Source organism: Passer montanus, unplaced genomic scaffold, assembly GCF_014805655.1.
Source record: "Passer montanus isolate IOZ18808 unplaced genomic scaffold, ASM1480565v1 scaffold122, whole genome shotgun sequence".
NCBI lineage: Eukaryota > Metazoa > Chordata > Aves > Passeriformes > Passeridae > Passer > Passer montanus.
Genome location: NW_024358945.1, coordinates 835,704 through 863,341, shown reverse-complemented (window position 1 = coordinate 863,341; position 27,638 = coordinate 835,704). Strand labels below are relative to the sequence as shown.

The window sequence follows — 27,638 nt, the reverse complement described above, 5'->3', positions numbered from 1 at the left end:
AGCTAGAACCATTTGGTTCCCTTAACAAAATAAATATGCTGCTGTGTTCTAGAGGAATGGCCCAAAACACTTTAATAACACTACCACAAGCTGTCCTGCTTTGGTGTATTCATGGAGAACACACTGTTTTAATTTACAAAGAAGGTTTTGAGCCACGGAAGGGGAAAGGCAGAGAAAAGGATTTGCTGCCAGGTGCAATTTCCCTGCTGCAGCACGGGCAGAGGAGTGACCTGCAGAGCTGACACCTCCCTGCAGAAGGGCACAGAGCCCCTGGTGCTGCTGCCCAGGGGTGCTGAGGGACCAGCAGCCCTGCCCTCCAGGGAGACACGGGCAATGCTGCTTTTCTGAGCCCTGAGCACAGCAGGCAGGGCACAGGTGGCCCCTCTGAGGATTTACCTCGTCCCCCTGAGCACGTCTGGCAGCCCCAGCCCCCTCTGGGAGGGACAGACACTGTGCCCATGGGGAGGAGCTGGAAAAAGCCACTCCACAGCAGCCCCCAGACACAACCTGAGTGCCTCAATATGCCACAAACAGCTTGCCCCTGTCAGGGGCTGCTGGTGCAGGATGTGGCACAGCTGTGGCTCCCAAGGCACAGGACAGCTTGCAGTACAGAGAGAAGCCTCTGCTGCAATGCAGGCTCTAAGCAGAGAGAGAAATACAAATACCTCTGAACAGCAAGACACACAGGTGCAGATCTAGGCAGAAAATGCTTTTGAAAATCTCACCTTCTACTGCCCTGGCAGCATTTAAAACTTCCTTACTGCTTTCCTGATGTATTGGTAATCATAGGATACAGATTCTAACCTTCCCTCAGCTTAAAAACACACACTTTCTAAAAACCATTTGTCTTGCATACATGCCTTTTTTTTTTTTCTTTTTATTATTTTTATTTTGTGCCATTTGTATGTTTGCCCATTAAGGAAAGACAAGTCACCCAGCAGCTTCCTGACAGCCCTGCTCCCTGCAATTCAGTCTGTCAGCCTCCCAGAAGGACGACTGAACAAACCTGCAGCACATTTCCAGGCAGGTAACTCATCTGCGATGTGGCCAGTCCTGTGGCTAAGGGGTAAGGAATGCAAATCCAGCAGTCTGCAGTGCTTTTCTCCTGAGTTGTCCAGTGAATGGAACAGAAACAGACCGCTGGTGAAAACGGCAAAGAAATAAGGCAGCAACACAAAGTTAAAGGGCTACTCTAGGAATCAGACTCCAGCAAGCAGAGCTCATCCAGACTGCAAAGTTTAAATGCTGGTCTTGAGGACTACTAGGAGCTACAGGTACTGCTGCCTCCAAATTTTCTTGTTCAGACTGATCTTACAAAATTCACCTGAGCTGAAAGCATGAAGAACCTCCAAAAGCAGAAAAGGAATCTGGGGAAACTGAGCCTACGTATTGGGGAAAAACTTGCACTTAACTTCAGGAACAAGCTTCTGCCATCCAGGCACAACAGAATAATGAAGTTTGACACTGGGAAGTACATCTCCAGATACTAGGTATCCTCTATTGAGGAAAGTTCAACTGATGACTTTGGAAAGCAAAACAGAACAAGCCTCCTGACCTCATTGGTTTGTTGTCTAACACTCTGATCTACAGCCTACAGTAATTAGGTATTTCATAGTTTCAAACTGTGCCTAATATTAGCCCCCATTCATAAAAGGGTGATTAAATACCCTGGCTGCTCACAGTCAAGCCTGGCAAGGAATCAGACTTAATAAAAGAAAGGGTAAGAGTTCAGAAACTTCTAAAGGCTTGCCCTGCTCTTGCCATATGCAATTTTTGTCACAGGCCAGGGATGCACTCCTCGTGCACACATCTACTATTCTGTTTGTTTACTCCTATCCCCTTCTGCCCTGCCTATTGAAAGTGACCTAAACTTTGGACAACAAAGAATGGCCATGAAACAGACTGCAGGGAGAAATAAATGGAAATCCTTACACATTCATCTATTACACCAATCTAACAGCAAACCATGCCATCTGATCTGGGTACAACAGAGAGCATTTCCTGTGCTGTGCTTTAGGATGAATTTGCAGTAATTTGATTAGTGGACCCAAAGCAGTAAGCACTTATCAATAAGCATTATTTAGTGTAGGTTTGTCAGAGATTGCCCCTGTTGTTATGCACAGCATTGTCCCACAGGCACTGGAGTGTGAGCTCATCACTGATTTGCACTTTTCCTGAGTGCTGCTCTGTCCTGCTGCTCTGCTGGGGACTGTCAATGCACACTGCTGGCAGAGCTCAGCATGGAGACAGTGAACTCCAGAAATACTCACAGAAATTTCCCAGTCTGACTGCAGCTCCCAGGTTTTCCAGGAGCCCCATTAGGGCCTGGTTTGTGATCTCCCCCCAGCCAGCCAAGCTGCACTCAGTGTGGTTTCCCCTCCTCTCCCCCCTCTGGACAGTTTGCTCAGGATTATACAATCTGATTTGCATGATTATATAATCTTCTTTTCAGCAGCATCCCTCTGAAAAGAGCAAACAACATAATAGGAAAACCAGTAGCATAAGCCAACTCTTTCAAAACCCAGTGTCTGGAATGTGCAAAGGACACAAAGTAAGGGGGGGAAAAAAAAAGTTTTTTTGGGTCTGTTACCAGATTTTTCATACAGACCTTTCCCAGGAGCACTAATTCCCAATGAATGTAAGCCAAGAAACAATGTGAAACACAAACACCTCACAGACCTGCACAGTTGCCAGTGCAGGAAGGGAAGCACCTCAAGGTGTGTACAAGGGTTGTTATTTCCCTCTTTTACAACAGAAATTACTCTGGGGCAGTGTAAGAACTCTCAGATGTTCTTTCCCCACCCTGGCTGAAAACACTGGCAGGCAGGTGCTGCCACTGCTGCTGTTTTGGCACTGGTTGTGCCTTGCAGCTGGCTGAACTCACAGCTTGGACACCACAGTTCCACTCACCTGGAATGGGGGTTCTGTGGCACAGAAGCACAAAGAAAGTCCTGGCTGGCACAGGTGCCTCCACTCCTTGTCTCTTCCTTCAGACTGTGTCTTAGGACACTGCATAAGTGAAGCCTGTCACATTCCAATCTGCAAACAGGCTCTTCTGCTGGCTGCTAAAACTACTTATGATGTCAGTTACTTCAGCAATATTCATCTAAAATTAATGCCTTATAAATAATCAAGGAGTAATCTGCTTCCGTCTGTCAGGCTAACCCCAAAAAGAAACAAGTGTAACATTTTTGCAAGAGAAAAGAAATTAAGGATGACCTGACCTCCCAAGCACACTTGCCAGACAGGCACACACTCCTCCCTGCATGACCTATTTTATTTTGCCTGCTCACACCACAGAGATGTCTCATACAAATGGCCAGTGACCCACGCTGCCTGAGACACACAGGGCTGCCACCCAAGGCAGCTGGGCTTCTCAATGCCTTTGTCAGGTTTCCAGAGGTTTTTAGTGGCTTCTCCAGATCAAACAGAGCTCTGTTTAACTAGTCCATGAAGGTCAGTGCTCAATGTCTCACCTTCCCAAAAACTGGGATACTGGGTATGGATCCTGGCCCAACATTCTGTAGCACCTTGCAGTGGCCTGTATGGAAAGCACACTGAGTACAGAGATGGTTTTTAGTTAAAACACCAAGTTAGGGAATAACTCACAGCTAAAAAACCTTCACTTACAGCTTAAGTGCTCCTATAGCATAAGCTCCAGTGCTGCAGTGCTTCCAACCTGCTTTTGAAAGCTGCTCTAAACTACTGCCTAATAAATTCCTGTAAGGCTCAGAGAACATCTGTTTCTGTCACTAGAATCAGATTCTGTACCAGTTATCAAGTTCCCCATCAGCTGCAGGATGAACCACTGAGCACCTGGGGGTTTTCATCTTTTCCATTTGAGAGCTCCACAACTTTCTTAGCAGAGACAAAGAGCAATGCATCCTGATAGAACAGGTCCACACAGAACAGGTCAACTTCTCTGAGACACCTTTTAGATCCATTAGAAGGATTAACGGTCCCCTAGCAGAAAATCACTGAATGCCATTGAGATCAGATATACATGGTCACTGCAAGAAAAAGGCACAGAAATGGCTGTTTTGTGCTAATTCATGAGAGGAGAAATCTTGTGGCAGAGAAGGACAAAGCCAAATGGAAACACAAGTGATGAGGTGGAAGAAGAACAGGATAAATGTGTGCATAGGGAACACAAGGCAAAGGATTTGCTGTCCTCATGCTGGGGCTCATAGGTAAAGAGACAGCAACATGGAGCTGAAGGCTGGTAAACAGGAAATAACAGGGAAAATATGTGCTATTTCCACTGTCCAAATGTATTCCAGGAAGCCAGGGGGTGGGGCAGGAGGAGCAGTAGCTGTGTGAGCATCTCCTACCTGGTTTTCTTCCTTCTGAGCACTGCTGAGCCCGTGTGAGCTGAGGGAAGCCAGGGAGAAGGCTGGCTGCACTCCTTCCAGGCTATTTGCATATGTTCCTTAGTATGCAGAATGGCTCTGGATGTAATTGAATTGTTGTTTTTGCCTCTATTAATACATATGCAAATGAGTCACTCCTGCAGCTGTGCTGTATTAATCATATGTGTGCTTCTGTCTGTCTGCCCTGCAGACCCAGGGCTGGAGGGAGGGGGGAGAGGGAACTCAGTCTCTGACCTGGAGGAAAACTCACTCATGCAGACAGAGGTCTGCTAGCAAACAGCAGGCCTGAGCTACAACTGCAAGGCACACTGGCTGGTCATTTTTCAGTCTTTTTTCATTTTTCATAGATATGGATGGAATCTGAGAGTTGTGCAGAAAGGACTGTTAATCTAGACAAAACGAATATGCTACCCCTGCTAATTCTTTCCCCTGGAGGGGGGAGGGAGTTCTAATTTGACAAGGCACAGAGTGGCCATGGTATTGTTTTACCATGTGTGTTTACTGCCTGCAAATGTCCACTGTGCCTGGGCTCAGATATCCACAGTGCTCAATAAAACACAAAGCATTTCTATGCACTCTTCTGTAATCACTGTCTTCTAAAGTGACTGGGTTCTGATAAAATGATGTGACCAAGCTTTTCCAAATCCAAATATATATTTTTTTTTTTACCCATAACGTTTTACCCATAACGTTGTGTAAGATTCTATCAGAGGCAAGAATGGGCTATTTAAATGCCAACTACAAAGCACATTTACCCACCATGAACAAGATTTATTTGAGCTGTGCTCTGTGGTTCAGGCTTTTACACAATCTACCACAACCTCTAGCTTCCCAGTGACTGTGGATCCTTAGGATACCTAGAACAAGGCTTTCCAAAGGACAATTTGTACTGAGCTGACACCCAAATAACAGCAGGATGAACAATTCTGCAAAGCCCTCAAACTCCAAACTGGCTTAATTTTTGTCAGAATCCAATCTGTAACATCAGTGCCTGCTTGAGGCCCAAGTATTTCTGAAATTGTGGTCCAGTTTTTAAAATTCCATTTAAATTCCATCCCTGGTATGCAACCTACCACACAACTACGAGAACAGGTCTGCAGTAAAGGCCCAAGTATTTCTGAAATTGTGGTCCAGTTTTTAAAATTCCATTTAAATTCAGTCCCTGGTATGCATCCTACCACAGGTCTGCAGTAGGAAAAAATCAATTGACCCAAGTACTTAATATAGGAAGTAGAGACTAAGACCTTGGCCAGACTGTTTAAGGCCCAAATGTGCTGCTCATCTTTATACAAACAGAGAATCCAGGACTGTCCCAAGGACTGGTGTCCAGAACTGAGACCAGCTAAAATGCTTTCACTCTGAGACACTGATGGGAGGCTCTCTTGGTTCACACACTGACAGATTTGGACATGAGGCTGAACACAACCACAAATAATTATGAAGCCCTGCTTCATGCTGAGATGAAGAGGGAAGAAAGTTTGAATGCTGGCACTCCCAACTTTTTGGGGTGTTTTTTTTCCAAGAGCAGATGTTTGCAGGAAGTCTGTATTACATCAGACTGCTCTAGTGTTTTGACAGGACACAAAATGTCCATGCAGTAAGACTACACAGGCAGCTGTCATTATTCATCCAGCATTATCTTTCAATGGAGTTATGGTTACATACAGCATTTGTGTTACTGCCAATTAATCAGTTGTTGTCACTATCTGGTTATCAAACAAGCAATCTGGGAAATCTGAACCATTCCCACTCCCAATGGTGCAGATTCCTCTCAGTTTTCACGTTGTGTGATTAGTTCCCCTGTTTCCTAATGCTCAGAAACTACTCACAAAATACTTTTTATCAGAAAAGAAACTTTCAAATACAATTTTGTAAAGAATTTTCTCAGACTTACAGAAACATCTATTTCATACTTAGCTATGCCCACGATGACTGGCACCAGAACAAACCCTGCAGTTTAGTTTGTGCAAAATTTGTTACACCACATGTATGTTTGCAGCTTTGAATGCTGATCTTCAAGACTGAATTCCCTCATCTGCTGAACCATAGAGGAAAACACCTATAAGGCATACAGCAGTACTTTGAGTCATTAGCCTTATTCAGTAGAACACAGTGACAATTTATGTTCAGCTTTTCTCCCATTTGATGCATAGCTGCCACCATAGCTGCACCACTCTTGAAGAACAAGACCTGGTGATGTTTATGAGGGGAAAAGTTGATGTAAGGAACCCGTGTGCTTGCCCAGAGGGATTTCACCACAGTAACATTCAGGACTGACTTTCCTCAGTAACGGGAAAGCTAAACCCACTTTTTTCCCCCCAAATGGCATTTTGTCATTAAAAGTGGGAATGAGTGAATACAAGGGGCTGATAGACAGTGCTTTATCAGAGGGCAGGTTCAAGCTTGCACTGTTCCAGCTTTTCCAACACAGCCCCATCCCTCTATGCCTTTACAGCACCTAGCAATGCAAGGTTTAGCTCCCAATCCCCTTGAGCCATTAGTCTCTGTGGATACTGGAGATCAAGGCGATCCCACATGGCAAATATCAGAATCTGTACACCCCATTGGGGATTCAGAGGAACAGGGGGCTTCAGATTCCACATCCATCACTGCCAACCTACAGGGAACTCAAAACGAGGGGCTGCATTTTCACTGACAAAGAGCTAGTTTGCCACAGGAAAGCAATCAGGTGCTAGCTCTTCTTCCATAAATACAGCATGCATTTCATTTACACAAACAAAAATTTGATTTTGACAACGAGGGATAAAAAAAGTACTTCCTGTTGATCTCACAGTACACTACTAAGCCATGACCCAACTTAAAATTCTCTAGTGAAATAACAAAGACGTGTTTATTGTTCCATAAACAAACAAGAAGCATTCCTTGGCTTTGTCTTCACTGAGATAACGTTGTGTATCGAATTTTGCTGGGAGCAACAAGCTGAGCATTGTGTCAGGTCCTTTGATCTCCCCTGCTTTAAGTACACAAAGTCTGAAAGATGAGTGATAGGGAGGATAGAGAAAGAAGGAAAGAGGGAACATGCCACTCTTCTGACCTTTTCCTGTCTGATGACCAGATGACAGAGGGTGTGCAGGGAACACCAGAATTTTAAGTTAAGCAGGGGAATGTCTGAAGTAAGAAGAGCTCCTCCTTGAAAGAGACTGCAAAGCCATTTAAAGGTGGGTTTAAAAACATCATGAATCTTTCTTTATGACTCAACAAGTCATCACTGAGCTAAACTGGATTTGAACAGAGTTTGGAAGGCACAGTCTTCTAGTCTAGCACCTAAGCTGAGCTCCATTCATGTTAGCATAGGTGGGCATCTGCTTTGAATCCTGTATGATGAAACCTTTCCAGAAGCAAATCTAGCCTGACTCTTCCAAATGGCACCAGAAGTTAAAGAGGCATGTCCAATTTCTACCAGATAGATTGCAATGATAACTAAAAATCACTGGTAAGATGTGAAGAAAAATCAGCTTCACTTTATTTCTAGCATATACATGGCCTTAGAGATTGGATCTGAAAAATTTAAGAGAGTCTGCTAAGTCAGTACTTTGAGCCTCTCCCACTGACTGGCTGCCAAACTCTCCCTCTAATTCCAGACATGTAGCAAAACAACATAGGTGAATTTGGTCAATATTTTCATTTTAATGTTCTCTGCACAGAAAAAAGAGGCCTTTGAGGTTCTCAACTTTTCCATAACCTAAACTCATCCTAAGATCCTTATGACTTCAGTCACTTTTGCACAAAGCCCACCTTTTAACAAGAAAACTGTTATTGTGATAAAGCCTATTTTAACCAGGATACTTCAGCCCACAGCATGCATAGAGATACAGCCCAAAACTGGTCCTGAAATGAAAGTAAACCGTCCTACCATCTTACTGGAGCACTAAGGCATTATTTTAGGACTAGTTTGAATGACTGAAAAGATAAGAATTAGAATCAGTGTTGTTTTCTCATTGCTAGCTAGCTCCATGTTTGCTTTTCTTTTTTCCCTCCCTCTTGCTTCCATATGTCTGCTCATGTGTGTTTGGCTATTAAAAGCACTTTATCAATACTGAAATGCCTCAAAATTCATTTCAGAGGGGTGACTTCTATGGCTCCCATGATTCCTAAGCCGCCTACAGTATTTGTAACTCAGAGAATCAGAAACTAACACACAGACAATGTTGCTTTTCATCCAAAGGCACAATAGGAATGAATGTATTAACCTCTGTGGTGCATGGAATGTGTCAGCTTACACACTGGCAGCTATTTCTGTGAAACTCAGCTAACTTCCGCTGGCTGCGTTAAAATAAAATAAAATAAAAGTAAAAAATATCTTCCCCAGAACTGTGTCCCACGCTCTAGCCCGCTGGCCACAGCACTGAGATATCTGCTGTCTGCTCCAAGCTGAGCTGCAGAATGCATTTCTCAGAGCCCAGTCAGAAAGGCTGAGCTGCCCAAGCAGGTACAGAGCCCTGTGCTCCACGGCACCTGGCAAACAACAGTGAGCAGGGAGATGCATTCCCAGGGCAGAGCTTGGGGCTTTGTGTGCTTCTACAAGAGAATGGCAGTCCAGACTTTGCAGAATTAGAGATTATCTGGATCTTGATTTCCCCTCAGTCCCAAATATCACTTGGCTTCCTCCTACCAGCCCAGCACACACAACAGGGAGAAAAATCGTGCCAATGGACACCATGTTTGCTTAATTCCAATGGCTTGACAAGGGCTGTGTGGCTAATCAGGAATACCCAAGGACTTGCTAGCATTGTCCATTGCCATGGACAGCCTAATGCCTCCAAAATCCAGAACACTGACAGTCTCAATCAGATACATCTGGCTACCAGGTCAACTCCTTATATTGCAGCTGAAAAAACCTCAAACCCTTCAGTGTCTTTCCACCTGTTCTCTAATTGTCCATGTTAAATCAGAATAATCACTAAATTATCTGCAATACAGCAGTGCCTAAAATGCTCTGGGTACCATGAAACACAGTAGGAGGGGCCAGTTATTGCTCTGAAGAACTTATGGCCTAAAAGGACATAATCATGTTAAGGACTCTAAGCAGTTTAAAAGTGCTTGTCAGGACAGAGCTCTTCTGCCTGACAATCCATTCCCTTTTGGTATTTCACAGCCTGCAGGAGAAGGATCTATTGGAAAAGTGTCCTGGTTTCAGCTGGGATAGCACTGCCTTTCTTCTCAGTGGCTGGTACAGTGCTGTTCTTTGGATTTAGGATGAGAATAATGTTTGATAACTTATCAATGCTTTGGCTGTTGCTAAGTAGTCCTTACCCTAAATCAATGATTCCTCAAGTTTGAGAAGCTGCACAAGAACACTGGGAGGCAGCAAGGCTGGGACAGCTGACCTGAAGTGGCCAAAGGAATATTCTACAGCAGAGAACATTGTGTTCAGTGATGAACTGGGGACACTGGTTCAGGAGGGGTCAACCACTGCCAGGGGACAGGCTGGGCACTGGTCAGCAATTGTTTTCTTGGGTTTTATTCTTCTCTCTTTTCCATTACAATCGTTGCTATCACTACTATTGTATTTTACTTGATATCAGTTATGGAACTGTTCTTATCTCAACCCTCAGGTTTCACCTTGTATTTCCCAGTTCTCTGAGCCACCCCACTTCTGGGAAGTCAGAGTGGCTGTGTAGTACTGAGCTGTTGTCTGGCCTTAGACCACGTCAGCAAGAAAAGTAAACCTACTGCTACGAGGAAATTCAAAGTACAAACCTCAGAGCAGTTAACTTGACAACAGGGACACAAAAAAGTAACAAAAACTTCCATCGAGGTGAACGTAAATCGCGTTATCATTTGATGACTCTTGTGCGTCAGACGCAAGTTCAGCACGGAGAGAACAGCCCCAAGACCCCTGTTAACTGCGTTGTGTTCCCAAGGAAGAGAAAACTGTTTTTCATATTTACTTAACCTTCGCCTCCTCTGCATTGTGCTGGACTTACCTGCAGTTGCAGCGGGCCTAAGCCCGGAGTTGCTGCGGCAGCAGCTGCCATGGTAGTTGGGATCAGCTGAACGGGGTAGGGGTCACCTAAGCAAGAGAATAATAGAGGCGTCAGCACCTTTTATCTACTCTCCACCTGCAAATTAAAGTCCTGCATTCACTCTTTCCAAAAGCCTTCTTTTGTGTGCCTTGTTGAGGCCTAATGAAAAGCTCTATTGTGCAGCCTTTTACTAACACTCTTTTCACAATTCTGGCTGGGAGAGGAATGTGAATAAAAGGCACAAGCAATTAAGGCGGAAACCTCATCCTTTTTCATGATGTATTTAGGGAAATGGAAAAAAAAAGTGCACATTGATCAGAAGGCTGCACTTCAAAAAAAGGAAAGAAAGAAGATGGGGGTGGAGGAGAAGAAAAGGAAAACAGTACAACCTTGATAAGATCACAGCATTAGAAGGGAACAAATTTACAAGCTTGTCCAAAATATGAAGTTAACTAAACTCTGCTCACTGTTAGCAAACTGAGCCTCACGCAGAGTGGAAATGGTACTCAATTGACTACTGTGTTCTTTCAGGAGAGGAAAAAAATCTCACTTTAGTGGCAGGGTTTGATCCTGCAACAGGAAAAAGCACGTGAAGCTAAGGAAATCAGATACAAGCCTTTGAAATCCCTGCACCAACTCCACCTCATGACTTGAGATTCAATTTTGCTTCTGAAGGAAAACTACTTCAAGTTCTAGTAAGAACTGCATTGTGCTTAATGAGATAAAGGGAACCAGTAAAGGTTTTAAGAAAAATTGCAGGCATTTATGAAGGAAAATTATCTGAAATGGCAAAAACTGAGATGAAGACAGGCACCTTTTAATGATATGGAGAGCTCACTTTTGGTCAATTCTAACACGTCTGATTTATTAAAATAAACTTCATACTACCCCATCCTCAAAACCACAAAGAAAACTAACAAAAATAATAAGGGATGTTACACACATTATATTGCTTCTTCAGGTGATAAAATGTTTTAACACTTTCCACCCAAATAAAGCTCACTAGAGCATTTCTGCATGTCCCTGTGTTCTGGTGGCATGCCCAATTTCTGTAGCACAAAAAGCAGAACATTCTATCATGAAAATCTACCTAAATGTTGTTGTACATGTTATTGAAAAGGTAGATTAAAAGTTTTCCCCTTGATTGTGCTTTTTTGAATGAACTGGGTGAAAAAATAAAAAAGACAATTAAGGAGGTAATGCAGGGTGTTCTGTACAATCATTAATTATTATTATTTAATTAAAGTTTCAAATGTTATCAAAGCTTAGTTACAGGAAACAGAAAACAAAGGGAAATAAATCTATGTAATTTTTTTAATGTTAGAAATAAGCTACGTTGGTGTACACACATTCAGGTAAGTGGCTAATGTTTATTTTCCCTTTTTATAATGCAACCTTCTTCAGTTAGACCTTGTCACTCAAGGATTTTGATCTCCTCTTAAGAATTAAACAGCACAAGTTCTAGTAATAGAGGACAACAGCACCTGGGCTGGCAAAGCATCTTCACAGATACTTAACTTAAATAACCGTGCCTGTTTATATTTAAGAACATCTTAAGTAATGCCTTCTTGAGTGCAGCCTCACAGTCATTCAGGGCTGAGCAGCCAAGCAATGCAAACCAGAATGTCCACCAGGCATCCCCATTCCCCGGTGTCCTTGCACCAGCCTCAGGCCACAACAATTCCATTTATTTATTTGTCAATGGGCAGCAGATTTCCTGACAGGCTTGGCTTTCTTTTTCTTCCCCAGAGAAAGCCATTGTTTCACATTTTCCAATCTTATTTTGCTTTCTGAGGCACCCACCTTCCTTTTCCTACCATGGACTGAATCAAAAATCCTTCTGACTTGACATTTTCTGGAGAGCTATCTTGTGACCTGAGCAGTGGGCCTTAGACACACAGAAAAAGGAAACAGTGGTCAGAGAGCCAGGGACAATGGTGTCCAGCTGCTTCCACACCACCACAGAGTCAGCTCAGCATCATTCCTAAACTCCCTCCTAGAGAAGACATTCTGATCAAAAAACAGAAAGAAGATAAAATTTCTGATTTTTCAACTGAAAAAAAAAGAAAGAATGAGGGAAATTTTCTCAGTAGGATGCTGATTCTTACAGCCCATTAATTTTCTAGTTTTTAATGATTTGTATTAAAACACATCTCAAAAGATCAGCTTCCATGCACTGGAAGCTGATTTTCCATGCACTGGAAGCTGATTTTCCCACATTTTTCTCCACACACAGCCTCAGACCATCATGCTAATTCATAAATCCCACTATTCCCACCAACAGCCCAGTGGAAGAGCCAAGATCAAAACCCACAGACAACTCTTCAGAGCCAGGGAAGGTTCTGGGACTTGATCCATGAACACTCAGATGCTGACACCACACAGTGCAGGAGCACCTGCCAGCCCTCAAAATACCAACAAACATCTCAGGTCTTATCTATAAATGCAATTTTTTGCTGTTCCTCTAGAACATGCTACATCTTTCTACTATCCTTGAATTTATTCCCACATCAGAGTGAATTTATTGACTAAACAGTTTTAGCTAATTCTGAAATCTGAGAAATGCATGTCTTTACATTACATCTTCAGGAAATATCTTATTTTTAGATGTAAGGAGTAGCTACATTTTTTTTTTCCAAGCTCTATGAACATTTCAGGAATGTGAGACAAGACATACAAATCTCAAGGTATTTCCCAAGCCACTCTCAAATTTGTACCACTGAAAACACCAATAAAATCTCAAACAACCATATTACATTTCCATTTAAGGAATTCATCATTAATCAAATGCTGCAGGCAGGAGCATCTTTCAGCTACCAAAAGAAACATTTTGTGCAGTCACTTCATGTTCCAAACTACCTCTCTTGTTATGTGTGAACTTTTCCTACAAACAAAGCAGCAGAGAGAAGTTTTATTGTTGTTTCTCTTTAGGAGGCCATATGGTAAAATCTGGAGCAGATCAAAGGCTGAGGTTTTTATGGTGACAACAAGGTAAAAATCATTTCATTAGCTGGTGTATTATTGCCTAATCCATAATTATTTCCCAGCTAGCTGGTGACATCACTTTGAAGAACAGAATTATTCAAGGCTGGCTATGTAAAGAGAACCCAGGATTTATGATTTATTTTACTGGTGATGCAGCAGCTGCAGAAAGGAGGGGGAAATGTCAGCCCGGGGGAGCTGAGGGGGGATATTAGAGGGGGAATATCAGAATACAGAGGAATATTATCAGTGCCCACTGTGGGCAGTGCCAGGGGATCAGGGCAGAGCACAAGGCTGAGTCCTCAGTTCTGTGCCAATACTTTATTTATTTCTCTATCCTTCTTCTGGTCCATCTTCCACAAACATACCCAGAACCTCTTTCCTGATAATTTATGCACTGCAACTTCTTTCAATTTCAAATCACACCTTCATCCTTGCCCAAAATAATCTTCCAAGATCTTGCTTACAAGAGGATTTTTCATGAAGCACATTCACTTTCAAACACTCTTTCTACGAACTCTCCTATGATCCTCCACTGAAAACCCATTTCTGCAGAAGCTGAGCTGTGCTGCAGAGCCAAGTGGACATCCTGTCCCAACACACAAAATAACAGCCCTGTGTTTAGGAACTTGATCTTCAACTGACTGGCTACCAGCTCACAGCTATGAAATGATTCTGTACTCGTGGAAATACAACAATGGCTCTAAAACCATTTATATGTTTTGCAAAATTTTATCTAAGGAGTTTTTTTTAAGTTAAAAAACATTAGGACTTTATTTTTCTTCAAGTGAAAATAAAGCATAAGAGTTAACATTATGTCTGTTGCACCATTCACCAAAACCCTGAAGATGTTTTTTGTATTCCTTTTTCTGTCACTCATCTCATTTATTCTCCTTCATGGTGAAATCCCCCCCAGTGTCTTGTCTTGTCTCCTGACAGGCTGCAAGCTCTTCAGAGCAGGCACAATTGTCTTACTTGCTATATAAATCAAGTTACATGCTAATGTTAAATTATAATGTTTTGACAGGATTTTAAAGTTGAACCTGATTATATGAAACAATAGAACACTGATTTTTTTTTCCTGAAATTTTCTTCTCTTAAAAAAAAGATACCAGAAGAGAAGTAGGGCATTTATTTCCCGTGATTTTTTAAAAACTCATTGTTTTTCTCCTACCTATTTTTCAGGGACAGCAAACGAAAAAAAGTTGGAGATCATGGAAGAAGAATAAACAGTGTAAAGAATATGAAGAATATGAAACAAAACCTAACTCTTACATTATAATTTCCAAGACCAATATGCTAAACTACATTCCATGAAAAATACCAAAAGAAACATTTTCTTATCGTATATTCTGCTGAATGAAAAGGAATGTTCTCTATGTTCTCTTTTCCCCATTTTTGACAAATTCTAGAAAAAGCCACAATAATTTTACACTCCATTTCTCACATAAGTGTATTTATAATGAATAATCTCAGCTGATGGCCAGCTGACAGGTAAGGCATGCATCTCTTCTCCCCACTCATTTACTCTCAACCTCATTTTCCTCTCCTTCTCTTGCTGTGATGTTGGACATGCAGGAGAAGTAATGGGAGGCTGTGGAGGACATGAGCAGTGCTCCCTGACTTCCGCCCCTACAGATATGGATTTATGTTAATAAGAAAAAAGTATGAAGAAGATCCCACCAGTGGCTTCCAAAAAGAAATGCAAACTGGTTGAGATCCTCCCCACAAGGACAGCCAGATGCTGAGAGCTGTGCAAACAGCTGTGCTCTCTGTCCCTGGAGCTTGGCAAGCCCCAGCTGAACACAGCCCTGAGGAATCTGATCCCACCTCCTGGGTGACCCTGCCTGAAGCAAGAGGTTGGACTGCAAGCCTTCAGAAGTCCCTGCCAGCCAGAATAACCCATGATTTCAGGACACACATTTTTTAATGTTTTTTCTATACCTGTAGAATAAATTACACTCATTCAAAAACTCCAGCTTCCAAGGAAAGCCCAAGTACTTCCACGAAGGTTTGTACATGCTCATGAATTTAAAAACCAGGACTTTATTCTGCTGCCCACCTATGGATAATGGTGGAGGAACACCAGACATCTTTCATGGCCTAGCAACTGAGCTGAAACCTGCCTGTTTTTCCAGGTCCCCACTGTTTTGCCTGCCTGCTTTGTTTGCACTGGAATTATGAGGAGAAGCCACACAGAGATGGGGGCTGTGGAACTCTCATTTGGAAGCAGCCTTCAGTTGTGTTGCTCCATTCTGCAGCCCTGCCTCCCTCCCATCACCTCTGCAGCCCCACAGAACCATCACACCCCCCTGGATGCTGAGGGGCAAAGCTGCACCAAAACCTCCTCCTTCCTGCTGTGTGTATCCACAATGTGTATCCACACTCTTAATCCTGGGGGAATATGAGGGTTTGGCCAGGTGCTCTTTCTTGTCTCAGGCATGAACAGCAGCCCTGGAAGATGAGGTTTTCACAACACACAGCTTCTATTTTTGCCATCCTGATAAAAACACAGCAATGCCAATATTTTTTTCTTGTGATTTGGTGATTGTGAATGACCTGCATGTCAGCTGACACAGTTAAATAAGAAATCAGCACTCAATTCTCTTTAGAAGACAGAAACACGGACACGGAGCACAAGTAAAATTATAAGACAATCCACATGATACTCCATTAAACATGAAACATGTGACTGACTGAAAAACAGAGACACATCAGCATTTCCCCTGAGGAACTTTATGGTATTTAGCTCCTAAACATTAATTTTATTGTATTATGTGAGGAACCAATTAACTGAGAGTTTCACTTTTATCAGACATGAGAATTATTGTTCAGAACATAGATGAATGGTAAATTCAGCATATTTAAATTTTATTAGGCTTGACTTGCTCATCTCTCATATTGTGCCAATTTTAAGAGGTAATCAGATATTTCATCAATAAATTTCTGTGAATTATTTAGAACACTTCCAGCAGCAAGAAGCTGATATGTAAGACATATTAAATGTACCTATTGTATATTGAGATTCTTCCCCCCCCAACTGGATATGGTTGAAATACTGATTAAAGTGCTTTCAAAAAACCCTTGTGTTGGTGACATCTGACTGCAAACTCAATATGATTTGTTACAACAAACTATCCAAAGGGCACAGGACAAATGGGCAAAGAAAAATAAATCTTGTTTCCAAAATTGTTTCATAGTTCCATAAAAATAACACAGGTATCAGCAAATAAAAGGCTATCTATTCCTGACAACTTGCCAGTAACCTGGAAAAGTACTTGGGGTAAATCCCATTTCTGGAAATACAGACTTGGCAACTATTGCTCCCCAAGAAAACAAAACAAATCCTAAAAACCTCCAAGTAACTCAATTTCTTGTGCACCTTAGTTCAGAAAACTTGGCACACCTTAGTTTAGAAAACTTGCACACTTAGTTTAGAAAAGATTAGTTGGTTTTCATCTTCTATGGAAGAAACTGGGTGGAATTCAAGAGCTACAGTCATCCTGGAAAGCCTCAGGACTGAGAGAACTCACCCCACTGCTTTAGTCCAGTGTTACAAGTCCACATTTTCTCCCCTTTTTGCATGATGACCAAATGTTTTAATAAGTCTTGGAGTGCAGTTTCCTAAATTAATCCTACTTAGCACCACTAATTAGGGAAGACTCACCAAGATTTGGGCTGCTCTGTGCAGCTGACTTGGAAACTCCTGGCAAACAGCTCTGCAAATGCAGAAGCATGGAAAGGCTCTGACCATGCTGATCCTTGGATTGCTGATGAAGACCCAGAGAACTCTGTTCTCCTAACTCCTCCTGCCTTTTTTGTAGCTCAGCCCCCAGAAGCAGTTCCTTGTGCTTCCCCAAGTCTTTATTTCACACCCTTTAGTATCTCTTGCATAGGAGACACAGCCATGCCTTAACATTCCACATACAGATCCATACATATGTGCATTAACAAGAGGATCATACTACCTACAAATGACAAGCAGCTTGCTCAGAGGCAGAACCATGCAGCTTTCAAAGGGCACAATACAAAACTTCTTCTCTTCTATCACTTGCACCACTTTTATGCTTTCAAAGCACTTCTCAAATATTAATTAGCTCTAAATAAATTCTAATTATTTCTAAGAGTGGCCCTAGCAGATCTGTATCATCTGGTGTGAAATCTGACTTCAGTGAAGTCAACAGCAACAGCTCCTGAGACCTCAGCAGAGCTGACATTTCCCTTGGCATTGCTAAAATCCTGGGAGCTGTGTCTATTATCTGCTCAGAACCACAGGCAGGGCTGAGCTGGCAGCAGCAGGAGTAACAAGGGATAGCTCATGGAAGGAGAAGAAAGGAAGGGTCACACGACCTGAGCCAATGTGGGGAGCCCAAACGTGGGAGAAGCTCTGGGAAATGCAGCAATCAGACTCTGATTTCAGCATCAGCTGAAACGGAATCTGCTCTCCTGCTGCTAAAACCAGTTTCAATAGTTGGGATACTGGGTCAGCTCCTCAAATCTGCTCATGCTGCCAGTCACTAACTTAGTCAACAACTAACCTTGAAACATCAGCCCTTTATAAAAAGATTTGCATCTAAAAATATATTTTATGTCTATATATTTGAGATATAAAATATGTATTTGATATTTTATATCTATAGATAGATACTTTACATCTATCTATCTAAAATTACGTATTATGTGTATCATAAAATACATATAAAGGAAATGAAAAAATTTGCATGACAAATCAAAACATTTAAATTTCAAATAGCACACATTGCATTCATAACTAAATACAGGACAAATAAGTATAGTAAGTATATAATCAGTATTTACCTTCCTAACTGGGGACTATACAGCCCATCACATACTGCCAACTTTTTTTTTCCTCATAAGAAAAAGTACTTCAGTTGTAAATAATAATATTAAATATTTTATACATGCAATTATATCTAGGTATGGAGGCTGAAAACTAACTGGAACCAGAGATTATGAATCTTTTTCTCAAATAGAAATGTAATCCTAATAGAAGTTCCTCCCTTCATCTCTGCCAACTTTACCACCACACAATATGCCATAGAGAAAAAAGGGGAAGTGTCAACTTGTGTAAATTGTCCCTTATGTAATGCAAACCATCTGTTTAAAAAAACAAAACAAAATGAAAACCCAAGCCACTCCCAAGCATGATCTGCTATGGAGAAAAAGAAAGAAAAGGAAATGTAGTACATCAAATTGGAAGCCAAAGACCATGACCTGCCATGTAACCACGGAGAAAATATTTACCCCTCTCCTCCCTTTATTTACCCAATTTTGAAAAATATTTGGAAAAGCATAATTGAATCATTTGCTCTGCACATAATAGAGACTGATACTGCTGTATTTTTTTGAGCGTTTCATCTCTCTAGAATGTTTTCCATCAGGCTGGAACCAAGCAGGGAAAAACTCTTTGTTTTCAACACCACATCTCCCAGTGATGCCACCACTGGGTTAGAAGGGCCCTGAGCCCTCAGCCACTGCAGCCTGGCAAGGGAAGGGGATAAAGCATCAGTGCACTTCTGCCCTGCTCTTCCTTGGGTATCTGCCATGAAAGGAGTCTAAATGGACCACTGCTATCAACTGCTGTGTTATTTTTGTGTTCTCTTCAGCCTAAATGCTCAGAAAACAAAGAATGTGTAGAGAAAGCAATGCTCTTCTTCTGCAGCCTCTGTGTGGTGAGTCAGGAGTCCTTGGCTAAGCACTGCCTCAGGAGCCCTCCCACTTACACACCCTGAAACCACTGGGGGACTCACATTTCACCCCCTCTTTGGAGGCACAGGTGGACCAGAAAGCACTGAATAAGTTAAATGAGGTTTTGTTAGCTAAGCTGAATGAAAATAAAACAGCAGTACAGCTCTTCATTATTTCTCCTCTTTTGCACACCCTGAGCCTTGATCACACATCCTAGCTGGGCTGAAGAGGCCAACAGCTCCCACCACAGCCCCTGCAAAGGCTACCACTGCGGCCAGGCTGCTCTTCAATCCCTTCCCAACAGCTTTCCATGGAAAAGAACCATCTCAGTTTAATCAATTGTAACAGAGAGTCCTTCCTGTCCCGGCTGGACAGAAGCAAGTTTGAGAATGCTTAACCAGGAAGCCTGGCCCACACATCTCCTTCTGGAGACCTGGCTTCTCACAGGGGCAGGTGCAGAGCAGCACAAATGTCCCTTTGAATGTGTCTCCAAAGTCAAGGAGCTCTGCATCTCTAGATAGTTATGAAAATATTTGTTGTTGCAATAATTCTCTCTTCCTTCTCCCGCAAACTTTCCAATCTCACTTTTTTGAGGAACAGTATGTGAAAAACTTTCATAGCTTTATGTTCTTTGTGACTGAAACTGAACTGTCACATGGAGTTTTTTATCATTCCTATCTGCAGGTTGTTAATGCTAATAAATAACAGAATCATCACTAGAGAATTTCCATCAGTCAGCCACGGAAAACAATTCTGAAAAATGCCACCAGTCCAGAAAGAAGAGCAGGTTTTCCAAAAGGACTGGGAAAAGGCAGAAGTGAGGCTCCATTTTCACAAGTCAGGCACATAAACTGATTTTAAAACACAGAATGGCAGCCATGTACACATGATGCTGGTTGGGTCTTTGGAAGTTCCTAGGCTTTGCTCCCAACAGCAAACTCAGTGAAAATCAGGCATTTAACCCATTCAGAAGCTGAGCAAGTTAATCTGCTGGACATTCTCTGCTGCAGCATGATGCTGGTACTAAAACCCCCTCCAGCTCACTTCAAGGCAGCACAGGTGACTGCAGTGAAGCTTGCAGTACAAGAATTTGGTAAATACCCCTAAGGCTTAGATCCTAGTGCCTTTATCACTTTTAAGAGGAAGGTTTAGTCTCCTAAATCACTCAGGTGCTTAACAAAATTGTACCCCAAGCTCTCTGGTTTACAGACTTTGCCAAGTGGACTGGTCCACAGTAGGGCAAGCAAAAAAATGAGAGAAACATGTTTTAGTGGTCTGTGAAAAACATGACTTGATGTGAACACATTGTGAGGTGAAGCTTTCCAGGTGTAGCTAAATGTGTGTGTGAGTTTGTGTTTACTCTAGATGGTGAGTGAAAGGAAAAAACCCTTTGGACTACTTATCCCTTCTCCTCAGCTTCTCAGTCCAACTCAGCCAAACATGCCAGGCAACCACCAAACACAGAGCTGTCTTTTTCCACTGGCTCCTGCTCAGCCCTACATCTTGGCACACTGTTAATTCCAAGCCTTGCTGCCAGAAGCAGCAGAAACTTTGCTCTTTTTGCCTTTCAGTTTTCAGGGTTACACAAACACGCAACGTCACATCCATTTCACAGATGTGAGGAACTGCAGGACCATCATGGAGTTCATGTGCACGCAGAACAAAGAAGGGAAAAAAACACCTCAACTCCTACTCAAACTGGACTTGACTAACATGGAAACAGTATCATCTGCCAGATCTATCTGTCTTTGCTGACCTTCTGCAGCCCCACAGCCACGGCAGCATTCACATTCAGCGTGGCTCACAGCTACACGTTCTGTCACTGCTTCTCCCAGCTGACAGAGACTGTGTGAAATCACTGCAAGAGCTCAATGAGAGCATCTTTTGGCACTGCAGCTGCTGAGGGATGTGAAGTGTTTGGGACAGTATTTGCAGTAGTGGTTCCAGTCTGTGAAATATCAGGAAAAGGTGTCAGTGGCCAAAGAAACTCAAGTACTGTGTCTGTGATGTTCAGAAGCTGAGAGAAGTCTGAAATTGTGGGCTAAGCCAGCTTAACTAAAGAAATCTTTTTATGTTCTAAGTTTACAAAAATGCAGCAGTGGCAAGTGCTGAGTAACTCAAACCAACTGATGAATTAATGAGTTAGTCAAGGATACAGATGGATACAGGGACATGGACATAACAAACACCCATACCAGAGACAGAGAAGGGTGGAACAAGCAAGTCCTGGCTAACTCAGTAGAAAGCTGATGGCAGAAGAGTTCTACAAGTGCACGGAAACAAGTCTATGAAATTCATGCTCTAGCTAAGTTTATTCACAGAAATAAAGTTCCTTCATTATTTCTTAACTTGTATTTATTCTCATCATGTTGACAGGAAGATGAAATCCTATAGAAGGCTTAAATAAAATATAAAAAAAATCTGCAGAATGTAGAGAACAATACAAATCTTCCAAAGATTAAAAAAGTAGATGCTATATTTTTAAGTGTTAGGCTCTCACAAATATCCTCAGAGTTTGTGTTAGTCCATCAAACTGAAAGGCATATGCTATCTTTGATCTCTGTGCAGAACCTCCGTTGAGATTAATGTGAGCTCTGTGTGAAGAAAGAGACTAGAATAGGCCCTCAGTTCACAAATAGCAAGCAGTCTGCTTCAGGAAAAAACATGTTTTCTTACAACAGTGTTGAAATTTATTGGGAAGTTTCAAATAGCTTCTCTTCAGATGCAAGTTTGTGGTTATGAGCATGTTCACTTGTCAGAAAGGCCTGTCAGAGAGGAGGTGCACAAATCCACCTCTTGTGTCAGATGTTTGGCTGCTATGTAGGAACACATCCCTCATCTCTGACAGGCTTTTCTCATGCTGTAACAACTAATGCCCTGGTTCACACTCATCCCTGCAAGTTCATGGCTTTGTCCATCGATAGGGTGCTGTTTTCATACATACTGGAAAGTGTGCCCTGTAATACCCACTTCCAGCTAAAAGAATCTCCAGGACTTACTGCATCCCGCCTTGTAGCTGAAACCAGGAGGAAGGAGGAATCCTTGCTGTGCAGCTGCTGCTAGGGTTCGCTGGTCTGGAGGGAACACGGGAATCATTAATGGAGGCAGCTGACCCTGGACCTGCTGAACAGGAGAGGGAAAATCAAACACAGGATTTTGGGGGGGACAATGTCTGGTCATATGCTCTCTTTCACTGCTGATCTGAGAGGTGTGGTCTGAACACACCTCCTCATACTGGGGTGTTCCAGCAGCATCAACCGTGGAGCTTCATCTTCATCACCAAACACTTCATACGAATCACATGAATCCAAAACAAACTGAAATATTTCACTAAGGCATATCTATATCCCACTTAATTATTCCCCCCACAGCTCATGATGACTCACTTATCTCTGGCTGTAGGGGGGTACTTCCTTCTCTTTCACTGAACTGTGCAGCAGTATCTGTTTCAGACAGTAGCTTTCACCCTGACCAAGCCCAAACACAAAGACACCTCCTCAGAAAGGAAAAATAAGTGCACAAGCAGCACACAGCACAGCCAATGCTATTTTAATGCTCATACACGTGCACTTATTTGTACATGTGAAAAGATGAAGTCTCAGAAAAGAGGCTGAGACCCTTTATTCACAAATAAAACAGTCATGTCTGAAGTGCTAGGCGTTCAACTTTGCACAGCAACCCTACACAACCATGCAAGTCAGGAAGTGGAAAATATTATATTGTAAGTGGATCCTGCAGGGGACTAAAGCCATGCAGAAATTAGTCATCAAAGCTGGAAGTGGGCCATGGCACAACATCTACTGCTGTTGCTTTTACCCAGTTCCGTTAATAGCTTTTATAATTGATAGAAATGGAAGCTGTCCCTGTATTTCACACAGATGAGAAACACAAAGTTTGCTGGATTAAAATGCTAAATGTCTAGTTTCAATTTTAACCCCCCTCCCTGTACTGACCAGATCAGTCAGTCAAGAAGGACTGGCTCTGTTTTTAGAGAGCTCATCTAGATTTCAATGGCGCTGTACAGCTGAGGCACTGGAGATGGAGACGTCTTTGAAAACTACAATTTATTTTGTGGCCTTAAGTAACTCAGAAAATCAGAGTATCAAGAGACAACCTTCTGTGCTGAGGGGCACAAGGTGTTACTCCCTTCACTGCTGCCTGACAGCAGAACTGGGAAAGAGAACCTGCCCCAGTCCCTTGGCTGCCACCGCTCAGAATACACCATTTGCAATTAATTCTATTTCCATTTATTCTCCTTAAAATCCAGGCCATGTCTTGGTCCACCCAACACCATTACCAGGCAAAAGAGTGATACAAAATTTGGGATTACCATCCCTTTTAATTTATGCCTGGAGCCAGCAACATCCCTGTGTGTGCTGACTGTGTCTGTATGGTCTGAAACAATTTTCAAGGATAGAGTTCAAGAGCACCGTTGACAGAAATTCTTGCAGTGGGAGATTAAGATTGGGGCTGAAACACAGAGTAGATGTAGCTCCACTCACTGAACTAGCTTGATCCATTTTTTTGTTACTTCAATATTTGTCTTTCTATTCTGATCCTGTTAATTAGAAGGCATACATATTTTCAACTGAATTACGGGAGAAAAAACAATATAAAATGTGATTTGTTCTCTGTCTGCACACAGTTATCCCAGAGCTGTCCAATACCTGCCTTTTCTTCACGTGTTTATTTTTTGTTTGTTTTCTTTGAGGTTTTGTGGTTTGCCTTTTTTTTTAATTTTTTTTTTTTAAGACAAAGACAAAGTAACTGTATTCTTTCAGAACAAAAATGAACAGCCATGCGGAATTTTTGCATAGTACTCTTCTTCGGCAAAAAGCCACAGAACTTTTTTTTTAAATGGTTTCCAAGGATGAAAGTGACTTTGCCAAGCGAAGAAGCTTCAAAACAGGACTCAAAAACACTAATAGAAAGACAGATGGTTCTACTAAGTGCTTTGCTGCCAAAAAAAATGTTAAAAAAAAGTGAAAAAAATGGAGTGATGTTATTGAAGCTGACTGCAAAGTTCTCTGATGACTGCAAATACTCTTGTCCCACTGCAAGTGTTAACTCTGCCTCCAGGGCTAATATAACTAAAGCACCACACACACACAAATTGTCATTGCCAAGCCCACAATGTAGCTTAAGTCTGCACTTGATTCCAAGTGACTGCCAAACACATGAGCAAAACACCACACTGAAAAATTCCCATTTAGGAAAACATTTACCAGGAAAATGCCCTTTCTTCCTAAATCTGACTGCTGTGTTTCATTTTTTTTCCAAATTGATGCTCCTCTGCAACTCTCCAAGGGGCCTTATAGCCCCTGATTTCAAATGACACAACCCTATTTGCATTAGGGAGGTAAAAGCTATGGAGTGATGAGGATGGTTTGCATGGATATAGAAATAACACAGTCAAAACAATGTGATTTTCATTCCAGGATGGAATGTATGTAGCAGCACTCAGCTACACTTCATTTTCTCCTAAACACAAATAAATGCAAACATTAGTTTATTTTAATCCGATTACCTGACACAATATCAATACAAATTATGGACTCTTCATTTTTATGGCTCATTTAACTACTACGTTTTAACTCGTTATGTTTATTATTATTATTAACTGGAATTGCTAGGATACAACTGCTTCAAGTGGCATTGAATACAGGCCCTCCTTCTGAGTTTTACATCTAAGGTGTTTCTCTTTTTTCCCTCTTTTCAAGGTATTACTACATCAGTTAAATCCCTCAAGTGTTTTTTATTATCAGTTCAATCAAATATATTTTATTTTTATTGGAAGCTTACATACATTCCAGTATTTTCTGGACTGTAACTTCTTGATACTGCATTTCTAATTTGAATATAATGGACTGCAAATCAGGGCTGTTTTCCAGGCCCTTCAATTTGTTCTGCTAACGGACATATATCCGTAAAAAGAAATACCTGTTCAACAATCTAATAATTCACACAGCTGTCAAGATTCTCCACTGGCCAGCCTCTCTACGTGATGACCTCTTCTCAGCTGCAATCTCACAAAATTCCCAGTGGATTTAACGAGCTACAATTTCACCTTGCAACCTCTTACCTACCTTGTGGTGTTGGTCTGGAGGACGCAGACACAACCCTCCAAGGCCTGGTTTTTCACACTGCTGCCACTGGCTCAGCTGAGCACGCTGTGAACCCTTCATTGATTTTTCTCTCTCCTCTGCCCAGCTGTGGCAGGGGAGGGTGAGTGAGTGGCTACTGTGGGTGCCTGGTGCTTGGCCAAACCAAACCACCACACCAGGAAACCTTCATAGCTGCCACTGAAAATCCAAAAAAGTGCCCACCCCTAAGGAACTTAACAATACAAAAACCAGGATGAGCACATGACAAGCACCTCATGGTAATTCTGCTGTCCAAGGGGGAAACACCCAGAGCTGCCTTCGGAGATTTATGATTTTGAAAAGTGCCTCAATGTATCTTCATTTGTTTCAGTCCTTTGAAAAGTCTGGCCCTGAATGGCTTACCAAATCAAAGGGAAACTCTGGCAAACTTGGAACCAATTCAAGCTGTTGAAGCCTGGGCCAGCATCTTCACAAATCTGTGCGTGCCCTTTATGACCATAAGAAATCCAAGCACACAAACACACTGCATTCACCACAGTCACAGTTAATATTTCCAGGATTCTCAGCTTCATCATAACTGTAGTATTTGCACCTAAATTCTGCTCTCCTGTCTACTTTTAGGAACATACTATGGTTACCACAGCTACCTAAGCACCAAGAATGTTTTTAACAGTTACCCCCACTGTTTGTTACTAGCTCCTGCTGTGACTTCCACAAATTTAGATTGCAAACACTCGACAGCTACAGTTCTATTTTCTGTAAAAAGTCCTGTGTGCTTTGGGTCACTATGTAAATAGCTACACAGGGAAATAGTTTAAAGGAACATTAAGATTGCAAAGTTAGACATTTGTGGCTTAGAGAATGCCAGGATCAGGGAAGCATCCATGACTTTATTTTGGTCCTTTATAGCCCCTTCATCCAGACAGAATTCTTCCAGTTCAGAGTTTTCCCTTGCACATCGTGCTTAATTCTAGAAGGCTTATACCATTTCTCAAGTAACATAAATACATACTTTCAGCAAACCTAAGCCCCTAAAATAGCAGCTGCTATTAGTTCTATCTATTTTCTCTTCATGCACTTCCCCCAATTTAATTTCTACAGCTGTTCATTACGTATTTATTAGCATCAACTTTTATATAAATTTTCCTCTCTCCAAGGTAAATATCTCAATGCATTTCCCAGCATCCATCCATCCATCCACCATCTATCTATCTATCTATCTATCTATCTATCTATCTATCTATCTATCTATCATATTTTCCACTGAGGGACAAATACTGCTAATGCACTCACCTCTAGCTCTTCAGAGGCAATTCTAGAATTCTATTAGTTTTGGTGAGACTGGATATGGATAACAAATTACTGAGTGTGGGTAAGAGCAGCTGCTAAAAGCAACACTCTCTTCTCTACAACCTGGCCAAACTCTGCTCAGTACATTTCTCCTGAACTGCTCAGAAGAGGCCCTTCAGGAGCTGCATGAGCATCTCTGCTGAAGGGGACTCTTAGGTGGTTTCTTCATGTAGAAGTGTGGCTACTTTTTATTTTCACTGGAGTTATTCTCAGCAGCCCCTAGAACGGTGGATGCACATGAATGATTTGATTAACTTCAAACTGTTGTAGGAATATCTTCCTGCTTGTGACTTGCTTGTAAGTTAAGCATCTCTTCTACTGTTTAGGGAAGAATGCAATGCACATTTCACATGCAGCAACACAAATCTGTCCTTCAAAAATGACATGTTTAATTGCATTTGTCCCCCTTCCTCCAGAAACACTTGGCTCTCAGTGACACACACTGCTGAAGGACTGCATTCTTTAATTAGCACATGTGTTGGCCCTCTTTCCCTCTACCTCACCCCCCTCCCCATGTCTATCTTAAGGAAAATAAAAATATATGTCCCCATATAACTACAATCTGCTATTTTCCCTTTCAGTGATGTTTAAAATAAGAAAATGTTTTTCTCTTCTGTGTATCAGTTCCCTAAGCTGACACAAGCATGTCCTGAGCCTACAGAGCAGCAAGCCCTGCCTCTCCAGGTTATGGAATGATCCCTGCTCCTGCTGAGCCTGAGGTGCCTTTTCATGGGGTGCTTATGATGTCCAGGATGCAAAGCAGAAGTGGGTGCCATGAACTAGAGGTGCATTTTTTCTTCCTAATTCACCACCTGCAAGCTCTTCTGCAGTGGATGATTTGGGTCCTAAATATTATTCTTCCCTTTGCTGTGCATGAGGCTTAGGCAATTCATACCAGAACTTGCCAAAATCTGCCTGTCCAAAGAGCTGAGCTCCCTCAGCAGCTCCCACTGCTCCCACAGCTGACTGCAGGCAGTGACTGCTGGCAGAAAACATGCTCCCACAGTGGTGGTCTCTGGGGAGAATGAACGGGGGGATTCAGGCAGAGCCCATCACCCCACACACACAGGCTCCCCACCACCACTCTGCTGGCACAGCTTTGTTCTGAGAGGTGGGGTGCAAGAAATGGTCAGTTT

At 42.2% G+C, this 27,638-nt stretch overlaps 1 protein-coding gene across 16 annotated transcripts in view; it reads right to left on the bottom strand.

Moving 5' to 3' along the window:
• Positions 1–27,638, bottom strand: part of SOX5 (SRY-box transcription factor 5) — a 607,462-nt gene that overhangs the window by 71,732 nt on the left and 508,092 nt on the right. For 14 of the 16 annotated variants that reach the window (XM_039698241.1, XM_039698239.1, XM_039698237.1 and 11 more), the window contains 2 exons: positions 22,048–22,171; positions 10,319–10,404 (listed from right to left, as the gene is read on the bottom strand). In XM_039698241.1, coding sequence (XP_039554175.1) covers positions 10,319–10,404; positions 22,048–22,171 — 210 coding nt within the window. The remainder of the gene's footprint in view (positions 1–10,318; positions 10,405–22,047; positions 22,172–27,638) is intronic. The other 2 variants (XM_039698247.1, XM_039698233.1) reach the window with 1 other exon arrangement.